The 13,223-nt window shown below is 41.7% G+C and overlaps 2 protein-coding genes across 2 annotated transcripts; both read right to left on the bottom strand.

Annotated features, from left to right (window-relative positions):
* Window positions 1-558: 558 nt before the first annotated feature.
* On the bottom strand, window positions 559-1,551 carry LOC113536092 (trace amine-associated receptor 13c-like). The gene has a single exon (XM_026929853.3). It carries the CDS (start codon window positions 1,549-1,551, stop codon window positions 559-561), a length of 993 nt encoding a protein of 330 aa, XP_026785654.3.
* Window positions 1,552-9,173: 7,622 nt separating this feature from the next.
* On the bottom strand, window positions 9,174-10,166 carry LOC128317898 (trace amine-associated receptor 13c-like). Its single transcript, XM_053231910.1, has one exon. It carries the CDS (start codon window positions 10,164-10,166, stop codon window positions 9,174-9,176), a length of 993 nt encoding a protein of 330 aa, XP_053087885.1.
* Window positions 10,167-13,223: the final 3,057 nt, after the last annotated feature.

Below are 13,223 nucleotides of genomic sequence, written 5' to 3'. Positions count from 1 at the left end.
ATATTATAATAAAAATATTTATGCAGATAAAATGGACTCCCTTTAAAATGCCTCATTATACCTGGGTATTTGCAAAGATGATATGTGACTTTGCATCCCAGTGCTGTTCATTTTACAGAAGAAAAAAAAAGATACAATAAAAATAGAGAAATAAATTTTTAAAATGCCAAAATGTAATTCATAATAGTGGTCTACATTACAGTTTTAACATCAAATATTTAAAAAATCACAATAAAAGCACAAATGTGTCTTGTTTTTTATAAACCTGTATGAATTTAGCGATATACATTCATTTGTACTATTACTGACATTCCTTCTCATAGTGTGTATCTGTGTTTTGTTAATGATTTAATTCTTATTTTTTAGCATCTGTAAAAAATCAAATTACCACTATCCATATGAATAATAAGAAACCAAATATTGCTATTATTTAATGTAATACATTATAATATATATTATATTAATGGTGCAAATTTGATTTGTTACAGAAGTTTTAGTTATATATAATATAATAGCAATATTTGGGCACATCATCAGAAGGAGTGAAAAAAAGCCTTTTCATGAAAAAACATTTATTAATGAGGAGTCTGTTTGAAATATTCGCAGAGTTATGATTAATTTAATGCACCTCCTAAACCACAGGTAAAACAGAGCATAAATAAATGGATTAATGGTGGAATTAAGACAAGCCACAACCATGAGTTTATGAATAGTTTCTGTCTGTAGTTCAGTAACATCACCTAATAAACTGTAAATAACATATGGCAAAAAACACACCATAAACACAGCCACTAAAATGCCGAGGACTTTAGCTGCTTTTCTCTCAGATTTCATCGAGTGTGAGGTGATTTTCTGTGTTTTAGGCCGTGTGTGATTATTAAGCTCTCTGATAGCAGTGGCATGTTTCTTAGCAATCACAAAGACTCGAGTATACAATATGATTATGACAGAAAGTGGAAATATAAATGAATATACAAGGTCAATTACAGACCAAACCTCATTCAGAAAGAGAAAACACTCTCCAGGACATAGTAAAAAATTCATGAAGCTTATATTGAAATAATAGAATGTAACGCTATATGCCAGACACACACACCAGGTACAATAAACCACAATGCACATAGTCCTCTTAGAGATTTTGTTTGTGTAGAGAAACGGGTTTGAGAGAGCCAAATACCGATCCACAGCGATCAGAGCGACATTATAGAGGGATAAGACCATGATGAAAGCACCAATTAACCAAAAACTGATGCAGAAACCTCTCCCAAAAATCCAGCATGACTCAATTGTCCAGATTAACACTGGAAGCATCACGAAGGCGCCGATGAGGAAATCCGACACAGCCAGAGAGAGCACGAGCATGTTGGTCGGTGTGTGTAGCTGCTTGAAGTGACAAACAGAGATGATGATGAGCAGATTTCCACACACTGTTAAAAGAACCACAGCAGCTGCACATACATACAGTAAGATATAAACTGCAGGAGATACAGATCTCTCTGGACAGGAGAAATGCTCACAGCGATCAGACTGATTAAACTCTGTCAGGTTCATGAATACAGCGTTTTAAAATGTCTTCAACATACTTAAAAATAACACAGTAGACTGGGTGTTGCTTTTAAAAAGAAAAGAAAGAAGGAAGAAAGAAAGAAAGAAAACCAGTAACAGTACAAATTCATAATCCAACATATGAAAGCACAAGCCAGCTCTGATATTTTTAAAGCTTATAATTTGACCACACCCCCAAGTTTGATTGACACTTTTAGACATATGATGTCATAGTTTGTTGAAACAGAAGCCGTAAATCGTATTTGGCAACCTGTTTTTTTATATGTAAGAAATGTTAGATGTAAGAAAATGAAATGAAAACATATAATCATCACATGTATACAACAAAAGTGTGCATATGCTTAGAAATGATGCAGTGCATGTGCTGCCATGGCTTTGTACCAAACTTGCAATCTATTGTACTAAATAATATCAAGATAATGTGCCACTTTTGTATTTGATACCAACACTGTAGTCAACAGTCCTTGGGCCGTGCAGCCTTCTAGCTGTGTTCCTGCCGGCTTGCTGCTGCTTCTGAGAGGCAGGGAACCCTGGAGCTTATCCAGTGTTCATTGAACCACAGGTACAGTACACAGTACCTTAATAACCGATGCCACAATGTCATGAGGGACCGACCCTCAGGACTGAATGGAAGGGTGTTCAGAGATGTCCACCACACTCATGCCACTGGAAGGGACTATGTTAACTTTGTAGAACCCAGAAAAGGTGCATGGTGACACCCAGGTAGGAACAGCACAGGTGTCCTGGAACAGCACGCCTCTAATTACTGCCCAGGAGCAGGAGACACTTCTTGTAGAGTGTAATTTGTGTCTTTTCCCATGACATACAAACATTAAACTCAAACTGATAGAATGACTGCTGTCCAGTCCAAGTAATTCACTATATGGCCAACAGTATGTGGACACCTGATCATCACACCCATATGTGCGCCTTCCCCAAACTATGCCACAAAGTTGGAAGCACACAATAGTCTAGAATGTCTTTGGATCTTGTTGCATACATGACAATTTCCCTTCACTGGAATTAAGGGGCCTAGCCCAAACCTATTGGAGCATAACTACGCCACTGTGCAAAAATCATTTTCTTATATTCTTACATTTTCTTACATTTTTTATATTAAACCATTTGACTAGCCCAGCTGTTTGCAGATGGTAGCCACTGGTGCGAATTGATTTAATTCCCAACAATTCATTCAGTTTGCGAAGAGTGTGTGACATACAAGAAGTGCCCTGGTCAGTTAGGATTTCTTGCGGGATCCTGACTCAGGAGATTACTCGGACAAGTGCCTCCGCAACACTGTGTGCTCAGATGTTGCGAAGAGCCACTGTTTCCTGGTATCGCATTGTGTAGTCCAAAATGTCCTTAACTGTAGTTACATTACTAAAACATTATTAAAATAAGAAGTGAACACTTATGGATGGCAGCCATCATGCAAAACCCTCTACTTTGTGGACAGAGACCTTGTCATGGTGAAGGGGCTTGTGTAATTTGGTGAACCTCAGGGCTTTGTCACTTAATATGGCTGCCCTTGATGAACAGATCTCAGGTCAGACAAAGACCAATCCTAAAGGCAGCGGCTGGAGTGACATGTGCACAGATTAAAAAAGTGAACAGACACAATCATCATCATACGACAAATCACATCATACAGTATGTATGAGATGTAACATATGCAGTCACTTAAACTCTGGGGTCGTGACCAGTTTCTAAACTATAAAAGCAACAGAGCTGCCTAACCCATAATTCATTCAATTATGACCCTTTACTGTTAATGCTTTACTGTTAATGCAATATATGAGGTGTTTCTTTACACTCTGTAGACATTAGAGAAATGCTGTATTCATGAACCTGACAGAGTTTAATCAGTCTGATCGCTGTGAACATTTCTCCTGTCCAGAGAGATCTGTATCTCCTGCAGTTTATTTCTTACTGTACGTGAGTTCAGCTGCTGTGGTTCTTCTAACAGTGTGTGGAAATCTACTCATCATCTCTGTGTTTACTTCAAGCGGCTTCACACACCAACCAACAAGCTCGTGCTCTTTCACAAGTTTGTGCATCCGCGTCTGACATTTACCTACCCGTATTTTCCTGTGGTTGTTATCCCGGTTTTGACTTTGCTAGTTTCTTGGTTCTTCGAGTTTCGTCTTTGCCCTGTTTATGCTGATAGTGCCTCGCCTGACCCACACCTGTTTATTGACATTGATATTGCCTATTGATTTGGATTTGTCTCTTTGCCTGCTTCAATAAATATATGCTCTACTGCATTTGAATCCATCTCATCTCTGGTTATTGTAACAGAATACTTCGCCTCACATTATGGAACCAGCAGGATAGCCGGATTGGAGACAGGCTATCACAGCACATAGACAGCTGATGGGAGAGCAGTGGTAGCGTTTAGCTGACCTGGATGCTAAAGTCAACATGCTCTTGCAAGCTCTTGCCTCCACTGCCATGGTCCGTGCTCCTGCCCCGGCTCCGGTACCCAGTACACCAATGCCAATGCCGGACAAGTTTTCTGGTGACGTCTCGCTATGTAAAGGATTCCTTCTTTAGTGTTCTCTGCATTTCACTAGCCATGAGGGAATGTCTGAGACCAATAAAATAACACGCTTTATGAACCTGCTTACCGGCAAAGTTGGCCACTGTGGTGTGGGAGTTAGGGGGTGAGCCCACATCGTCCTACGAGCAATTCATGGAACTATTTTGTTGTGTGTTTGATAACTCACCTGAGTTTCAGGAGGCTGGAGAGAAGCTGCCAACCATTTCACAAGACTCACACCGTGTAGCAGAGTATGCACTCGAATTCCTCACCATTGCAGCTGGTAGCGAATGGAATGATGCAGCTCCTAAAGCTGCACTTCTCCATGGTCTCAAACCGGAAGTGCTCATGGAGATGACATACCGCGATGAGCGATGAGTTAATCTTCACCCCCGATTAACCTCACCATCCGTCTGGACCTTCTGCTCCACAGTTGTTACCCCTTCCAGGAGACAGGGAGCTTTCTGCATGTTAACCTCTTGCCTGAACCCATGTAACTGGGGCATACCAAGCTCAGCGAGGGAGAAACAGAGAAGTGACGTAGTGAGGACCGCTGCTTCTACTGCAGTAGCAAAGAACACCTCATCAGGCTATGCTCACTATGTGCCAAGACCCCAGCCAGGTCAGACACTTCCTTTAGCACAAGTTGCAGTCCCTGCTTCGACATGGTGAGTTCAGTCCATTTTTTTATCACACAAGTCGCTAACGCTCCAGGTTTCAATACAACACTCACATGTGGTTTCTATCTTTTTATTAATCGACTATGGATCAGTAGGGAACTTTATCGACCAGGACACAGTCACCCGCCTGAACATGCCATGTCCATGAGGAGGGCACTATTGGGGAGGGCATTATCACTCACAGAACAAGGCCCCTCCAAGTCAGTGATCTCCATCAGGAACATACTTTGTTTCTTGTGGTCACATCCAAGCATCCCATCATCCTGGGCTTTGCCTAGCTGCATGCCCACAATCCCCAAATGTCCTGGGCTGACAAGGACAGCTGATTGTTTCCACCAGTGCCTCTTCATGCCCCCAATTTGTGTGGCTTCGACCTCTGTAGTAAGCCCAGAACATAATGCACCCCTTGATATTCCATCTAAATACCAGGGCCTCCTAGAAGTATTCAGCAAAGCCAAGGCCAGCGGTTTACCTTTTCAACGCCCATACGTCTGTGCCATTGAGCTAATGCCTGGAGCCACTGCACCCCGCAACAGGATTTATCCACTCTCCATCACAGAACAGAGAGCCATGGAAGAATATATCCAGGAGGTGTTATAACAAGGATATATCCGCCCTTCTACATCTCCAGCTTCAGCTGGGTTTTTCTTTGTGTAGAAAAAAGGAGGGGGCCTCAGGCCTTGCACTGACTATGGCAGACTCAACCAGGTCACCGTGAAGTACAGGTACCCTTTACCTCTGGTCCCGGCAGCTCTCAAACAAGTCTGTTCTGCCCAGATATTCACAAAACTAGACCTTCGCAGTGCATACAACCTGGTATGCATCAGGGAGCGAGACCAGTGGAAGACTGCCTTCAGCACCACCAGCAGCCACTATGAGTATTGCATCATGTCATATGGGCTCTCTTGCGCCCCCTCTGTGAACCAGATTCCCTGCTGGAAACCATACTTCAGAGCACACAGGGCTACTCTTAACTGCCCTGCATACACCATCCACAGGCAGCAGTGGAAAACAGCACACAAGGAGGTAAACAACCTTACACACACTATAAAAAAAAATCGTGGATGAACAAGAAATTCAATCATAGCTCCATAAAGACCATATGGCCCTAGGAGCTGGTCCATCACACCTCTAAAAGCAGCAGATGGATTCACAATCTTAAAAGACTGAAAACAGGTTTTGGCAAGGTGGGCTGAACATTTTATAGCCATCCTCAACCAATACTCACCGACTGATCACCCCATCCTGGAGGAGTTGCCTAATCAGCCACCCATTCAAGTCCTTGACCACCCACAAACCTTTCAGGTGTTAGCAGCCATCGACTCCCTGAAAAAATAACAAGTCCGCCAGCAATGATGGTATCCCAGCAGAACTCCTCAAACAAGGTGGCCACTTGTGTACCAGGATGATCCACCAATACACCCTGCAGGTCTGGGACCAGGGGAATATACCTCAACAATGGAGGGATGCCAACATTGTCACTCTTTACAAAAACAAAGGTGACAATTCCATCTATGGCAACAGTCGTGGCATATCGCTGCTAGCTGTTGCAGGCAGTGTCCTGGCAATAGTCAGACTATGCAGGCTGGTGGAGAACCTAACAGAACATCTGTTGCCAGAGTCACAATGTGGTTTCAGGAAGAACTGAAGCACTGTGGACATGATTTGCACAGTAAGACAGCTACAAGAAAAGTGTTGTGAACAACATCAGGACCTTTTCATCGAATTTGTCGGTCTCTCTAAAGCCTTCAACACTATGAACTGAGAGCCACTCTGAGACATCCTAATAAAATTTGGCTGCCCTGGCCTACATGACCATAGGGGGACAGTCATCAGTGCCTTTTAATGTATGCACCAGGGTAAGAAAAGGGCGTGTGTTGGCACCGGTGCTCTTCAACATCTTTCTCCTATGTGTCACAAAGCTTCTCCATGACAAGCTGGAAAGCAGTAGTGGGATCACTGTAGAGTTCAGGCTAGATTACACCCCAGAAGATTAGTACACCCCAGAAGACCTGCAAACCATCCTTGCCATGGCCATGAAGGCCTACAGCAGACTAGGCTTGTCAGTCAACACTACCAATACTAAGGTCATATGCCAGTGGAGGACCAGCCCCCACTCACTATGCCTATTTTCGCCATAGAATCTCAACCACTAACAATAGTTCTATCCTTAAAATACCTGGGCAGCATCCTATCTGAGGGCTGCCACGTCGACCACGAAATCCACAACCAGATAAAACAAGCCTCTGCAGCCTTTGGCAAACTCAGACAAAACGTCTTTCAAACCAAGCATGTCTATCTGCACACCAAAGTTACCATCTATAAATCTGTCTATATCACTACTCTCCTATTCAGCTGTGAAGCCTGGGTCACATATGCAGGGATTCCATATAAGATGCCTGCAGCGAATTCTGGGGATCACGTACCACATTCCGAAGTACTTGCTAGGAAAACTACAAGAACATGGAGGCCACAATAACATGGTTTGGCCATGTTATCAGGATGCCTAAAGATCCCCTGCCATAGCAAGTCCTGTATGGACAGCTTCATCTAGGCCACTAGTACAAAGACCAGCTAAAAACATCACTGAGGAAATGTCAATTTGACCCCAGATGACTTGAAGAAGCTGCTGTTAACTGTACCACCTGGCAGCAGCTCTGCCACACAGGAATAGATGGATTTGGAAAGGAACAGGAAGAAACAAACAAAAAACAAAAAACAAGACTAAGGAGACATACAGCCATGCCTTCCCCCAATAACCCAGACTTCACATGTCCAACATGTAATAAAATATTGTATGTGGATCAAGGATTGGACTCTATAGCCATCAAAGAACACGCCGTTAATGAAGATGAGTGTCATTGTTAAAGTTGAATTATTGTCTTATTGCAGTGTTGGTGTGTGTTAGTGTAATGTTGGTGTTTGTTCATGCAGTGTTGGTGTGTGTTAGTGCAGTGTTGGTGTGCATTAGTGTAGTGTTGGTGTGTGTTAGTCTAGTGTTGGTGTGTGTTAGTCTAGTGTTAGTGTGTGTTAGTGTGCTGAGGTCAGTAAGGGGAATCTGTGCTCTGTTCAGCTCTTGGCATTGCAGGGCTTTGTGGTGGTATAAGTGCCACTCATTGTTTTTAACTATTCTTTAAAATGGAGCCAATATTTAATGGTGATTTTTTTAACAATAATGAGAATCAGCCTGAACTTGGCTCTGCACCCATTATGTGTTCTGTTTCTGTGTACTTTACAGAATTCTGCATGTAAATTTTCAGTATTGGATTGGAAGTTTTGGTTGGTGAGTGAGCTCCACGCCTCACTACCGGATAGAACATTCTATGGTTCTATGACTGATTCAATAGTTTGAGGCTAACTTGAATTGGTATTTGAGTAGGGATTTGTGGCTTAATTGCATAGATTGCCCTGCTTGCTTTGTTTGTCAGATCATTGACTGTGGGAGTGAAAGTTCCTTTTGAGGTCATGTTTAATCTTACCTAATTATATTCTTTACAGATTTCTATTTTGTGTGATCTAATGTTTTGGAGGTGAAGATCCCTCAGATCTGACTCTTTTTTGTAATATCAGAGTTTTTGTCTTTTTCAAGTTGAAGGTCAGGGCCCAAGTCTGACATTACTGCTGCAACAGGTCCAGGTTCTGCTGTAGAGCCTGAGTGGTGCCTAGGTGCCTAAAAAACGTCATGAAGTGACATTTGACCCATGACCACTAAACACACACAGAGTCATCTCTCCCAACTTTGGCTCCCAGTTTGGCAACAGTGCCATGTGTGATGGGCTTGCCATGTTTCCAGGCATGAGTATGATTTCAATACATTCTCCTTTTGTCAAAGGCATTCTTAAAGACTATCTGAAAACACACATATAATATAATATAATATAATGTAAACTAAGTATGAAAAATTTTGTAAGCCAGGACATTTTGCTAAAAAAAGTTTTACTTTTGCTTCTTTATTATGTCATAAAGTGTCTACAGCAGAGATTACATTTTAAGAGAGAAATAAAGTTTTAAACTGCCAAAATGTAATTTATAATAATGGTCTATTTTACAGTTTTACAGATCAGATCTTTAAAAAAAATCACAATAAAAGCACAAAAGTGTCTTGTTTTTTTATAAACCTGTATGAATTTAGCGATATACATTCATTTTTACTATTATTGACATTCCTTCTCATAATGTGTATCTGTTTTTTTTAATGACTTCATTCTTATTTTTAGTATCTGTAACAAATCAAATCAAATTACCACACTCCATATAAACAATGAACCACATATTGCTATTATGTAATGTAATACATTATAATACATATTATATTAATGGTACAAATTTGATTTGTTACAAAAGTTTTAGTTATATATAATATAAGAAGGAGTGAAAAAAAATCCTTTTTATGAAAGAACGTTGATTAATGAAGAGTCTGTTTGAAATATTCGCAGAGTTATGATTAATTTTATGCACCTCCTAAACCACGGGTAAAACACAGCATAAATAAATGGATTAATGGTGGAATTAAGACAACCCACAATCATGAGTTTATGAATAGTTTCTGTCTGTAGTTCAATAACATCACCTAATAAACTGTAAATAAAATATGGAAGTAAACACACCAGAAACACAGCCACTAAAATGCCAAGGACTTTAGCTGCTTTTCTCTCAGGTTTCATCGAGTGTGAGGTGATTTTCTGTGTTTTAGGCCGTGTGTGATTATTAAGCTCTCTGATAGCAGTGGCATGTTTCTTAGCAATCAAAAAAACACGAGTATACAATATGATTATGACAGAAAGTGGAAATATGAATGAACATACAAGGTCAATTACAGACCAAACCTCATTCAGCAAGAGAAAACACTCTCCGGGACATAGTAAAAAATTCATGGAGCTTATATTGAAATAATAGAATGTAACGCTATATGCCAGACACACACACCAGGTACAACAAACCGCAATGCACATAGTCCTCCTAGAGATTGTGTTTGTATAGAGAAATGGGTTTGAGAGAGCCAAATACCGATCCACAGAGATCAGAGCGACATTATAGAGGGATAAGATCAGGATGAAAGCACCACTTAACCAAAAACTGATGCAGAAACCTCTCCCAAAAATCCAGCATGACTCAATTGTCCAGATTAATACTGGAAGCATCACAAAGGCGCCGATGAGGAAATCCGACACAGCCAGAGAGAGCACGAGCGTGTTGGTAGGTGTGTGAAGCTGCTTGAAGTGAAAAACAGAGATGACGACTAGCAGATTTCCACACACTGTTAGAAGAACCACAGCAGCTGAACACACGTACAGTAAGAAATAAACTGCAGGAGATACAGATCTCTCTGGACAGGAGAAATGCTCACAGCGATCAGACTGATTAAACTCTGTCAGGTTCATGAATACAGCATTTTAAAATGTCTTCAACATACTTAAAAATAACACAGTAGACTGGGTGTTGCTTTTGAAAAACAGTAACAGTAAAAAAAAGAAAGAAAGAAAGAAAGAAAACCAGTAACAGTACAAATTCATAATCCAACATATGAAAGCACAAGCCAGCTCTGATATTTTTAAAGCTTATAATTTGACCACACCCCCAAGTTTGATTGAGAGTTCTAGACATATGATGTCATAGTTTGTTGAAACAGAAGCTGTTTTTTTATATGTAAGAAATGTTAGATGTAAGAAAATGAAATGAAAACATATAATCATCAGATGTAAACAACAAAAGTGTGCATATGCTTAGAAATGATGCAGTGCATGTGCTGCCATGGCTTTGTACCAAACTTGCAATCTATTGTACTAAATAATATCAAAATAGTGTGCCACTTTTGTATTTGATACCAATACTGTAGTCAACAGTGCTTGGGCCATGCAGCCTTCTAGCTGTGTTCCTGCCGGCTTGCTGCTGCTTCTGAGAGGCAGGGAACCCTGGAGCTAATCCAGTGTTCATTGAACCACAGGTACAGTACACAGTACCTTAATAACCGATGCCACAATGTCATGAGGGACCGACCCTCAGGACTGAATGGAAGGGTGTTCAGAGATGTCCACCACACGCACGCCACTGGAAGGGACTATGTTAACTTTGTAGAACCCAGAAAAGGTGCATGGTGACACCCAGGTAGGAACAGCACAGGCGTCCTGGAACAGCACGCCTCTAATTACTGCCCAGGAGCAGGAGACACTTCTTGTAGAGTGTAATTTGTGTCTTTCCCCATGACATACAAACATTAATCTCATGATAGAATGACTGCTGTCCAGTCCAAGTAATTCACTATATGGCCAACAGTATGTGGACACCTGATCATCACACCCATATGTGCGCCTTCCCCAAACTATGCCACAAAGTTGGAAGCACACAATAGTCTAGAATGTCTTTGGATCTTGTTGCATACATGACAATTTCCCTTCACTGGAATTAAGGGGCCTAGCCCAAACCTATTGGAGCATAACTACGCCACTGTGCAAAAATCATTTTCTTATATTCTTACATTTTCTTACATTTTTTATATTAAACCATTTGACTAGCCCAGCTGTTTGCAGATGGTAGCCACTGGTGCGAATTGATTTAATTCCCAACAATTCATTCAGTTTGCGAAGAGTGTGTGACATACAAGAAGTGCCCTGGTCAGTTAGGATTTCTTGCGGGATCCTGACTCAGGAGATTACTCGGACAAGTGCCTCCGCAACACTGTGTGCTCAGATGTTGCGAAGAGCCACTGTTTCCTGGTATCGCATTGTGTAGTCCAAAATGTCCTTAACTGTAGTTACATTACTAAAACATTATTAAAATAAGAAGTGAACACTTATGGATGGCAGCCATCATGCAAAACCCTCTACTTTGTGGACAGAGACCTTGTCATGGTGAAGGGGCTTGTGTAATTTGGTGAACCTCAGGGCTTTGTCACTTAATATGGCTGCCCTTGATGAACAGATCTCAGGTCAGACAAAGACCAATCCTAAAGGCAGTGGCTGGAGTGACATGTGCACAGATTAAAAAAGTGAACAGACACAATCATCATCATACGACAAATCACATCATACAGTATGTATGAGATGTAACATATGCAGTCACTTAAACTCTGGGGTCGTGACCAGTTTCTAAACTATAAAAGCAACAGAGCTGCCTAACCCATAATTCATTCAATTATGACCCTTTACTGTTAATGCTTTACTGTTAATGCAATATATGAGGTGTTTCTTTACACTCTGTAGACATTAGAGAAATGCTGTATTCATGAACCTGACAGAGTTTAATCAGTCTGATCGCTGTGAACATTTCTCCTGTCCAGAGAGATCTGTATCTCCTGCAGTTTATTTCTTACTGTACGCGAGTTCAGCTGCTGTGGTTCTTCTAACAGTGTGTGGAAATCTGCTCATCATCATCTCTGTGTTTACTTCAAGCGGCTTCACACACCAACCAACAAGCTCGTGCTCTTTCACAAGTTTGTGCATCCGCGTCTGACATTTACCTACCCGTATTTTCCTGTGGTTGTTATCCCGGTTTTGACTTTGCTAGTTTCTTGGTTCTTCGAGTTTCGTCTTTGCCCTGTTTATGCTGATAGTGCCTCGCCTGACCCACGCCTGTTTATTGACATTGATATTGCCTATTGATTTGGATTTGTCTCTTTGCCTGCTTCAATAAATATACGTTCTACTGGATTTGAATCCATCTCATCTCTGGTTATTGTAACAGAATACTTCGCCTCACATTATGGAACCAGCAGGATAGCCGGATTGGAGACAGGCTATCACAGCACATAGACAGCTGATGGGAGAGCAGTGGTAGCGTTTAGCTGACCTGGATGCTAAAGTCAACATGCTCTTGCAAGCTCTTGCCTCCACCGCCATGCTCCGTGCTCCTGCCCCGGCTCCGGTACCAGTACACCAATGCCAATGCCGGACAAGTTTTCTGGTGACGTCTCGCTATGTAAAGGATTCCTTCTTTAGTGTTCTCTGCATTTCACTAGCCATGAGGGAATGTCTGAGACCAATAAAATAACACGCTTTATGAACCTGCTTACCGGCAAAGTGCTAAAGTTGGCCACTGTGGTGTGGGAGTTAGGGGGCGAGCCCACATCGTCCTACGAGCAATTCATGGAACTATTTTGTTGTGTGTTTGATAACTCACCTGAGTTTCAGGAGGCTGGAGAGCAGCTGCCAACCATTTCACAAGACTCACACCGTGTAGCAGAGTATGCACTCGAATTCCTCACCATTGCAGCTGGTAGCGAATGGAATGATGCAGCTCCTAAAGCTGCACTTCTCCATGGTCTCAAACCGGAAGTGCTCATGGAGATGACATACCGCGATGAGCGATGAGTTAATCTTCACCCCCGATTAACCTCACCATCCGTCTGGACCTTCTGCTCCACAGTTGTTACCCCTTCCAGGAGACAGGGAGCTTTCTGCATGTTAACCTCTTGCCTGAACCCATGTAACTGGGGCATACCA

This window comes from Pangasianodon hypophthalmus, chromosome 30 (assembly GCF_027358585.1).
Source record: "Pangasianodon hypophthalmus isolate fPanHyp1 chromosome 30, fPanHyp1.pri, whole genome shotgun sequence".
Lineage (NCBI taxonomy): Eukaryota > Metazoa > Chordata > Actinopteri > Siluriformes > Pangasiidae > Pangasianodon > Pangasianodon hypophthalmus.
The sequence above is the reverse complement of the archived record's forward strand: the minus strand, read 5'-3'. Positions and strand labels throughout refer to the sequence as shown.

Coding starts and splice junctions, on each gene's coding strand:
- LOC113536092 (XM_026929853.3), bottom strand. CDS start 1,551: ATGAACCTGACAGAGTTTAATCAGTCTGATCGCTGTGAGCATTTCTCC.
- LOC128317898 (XM_053231910.1), bottom strand. CDS start 10,166: ATGAACCTGACAGAGTTTAATCAGTCTGATCGCTGTGAGCATTTCTCC.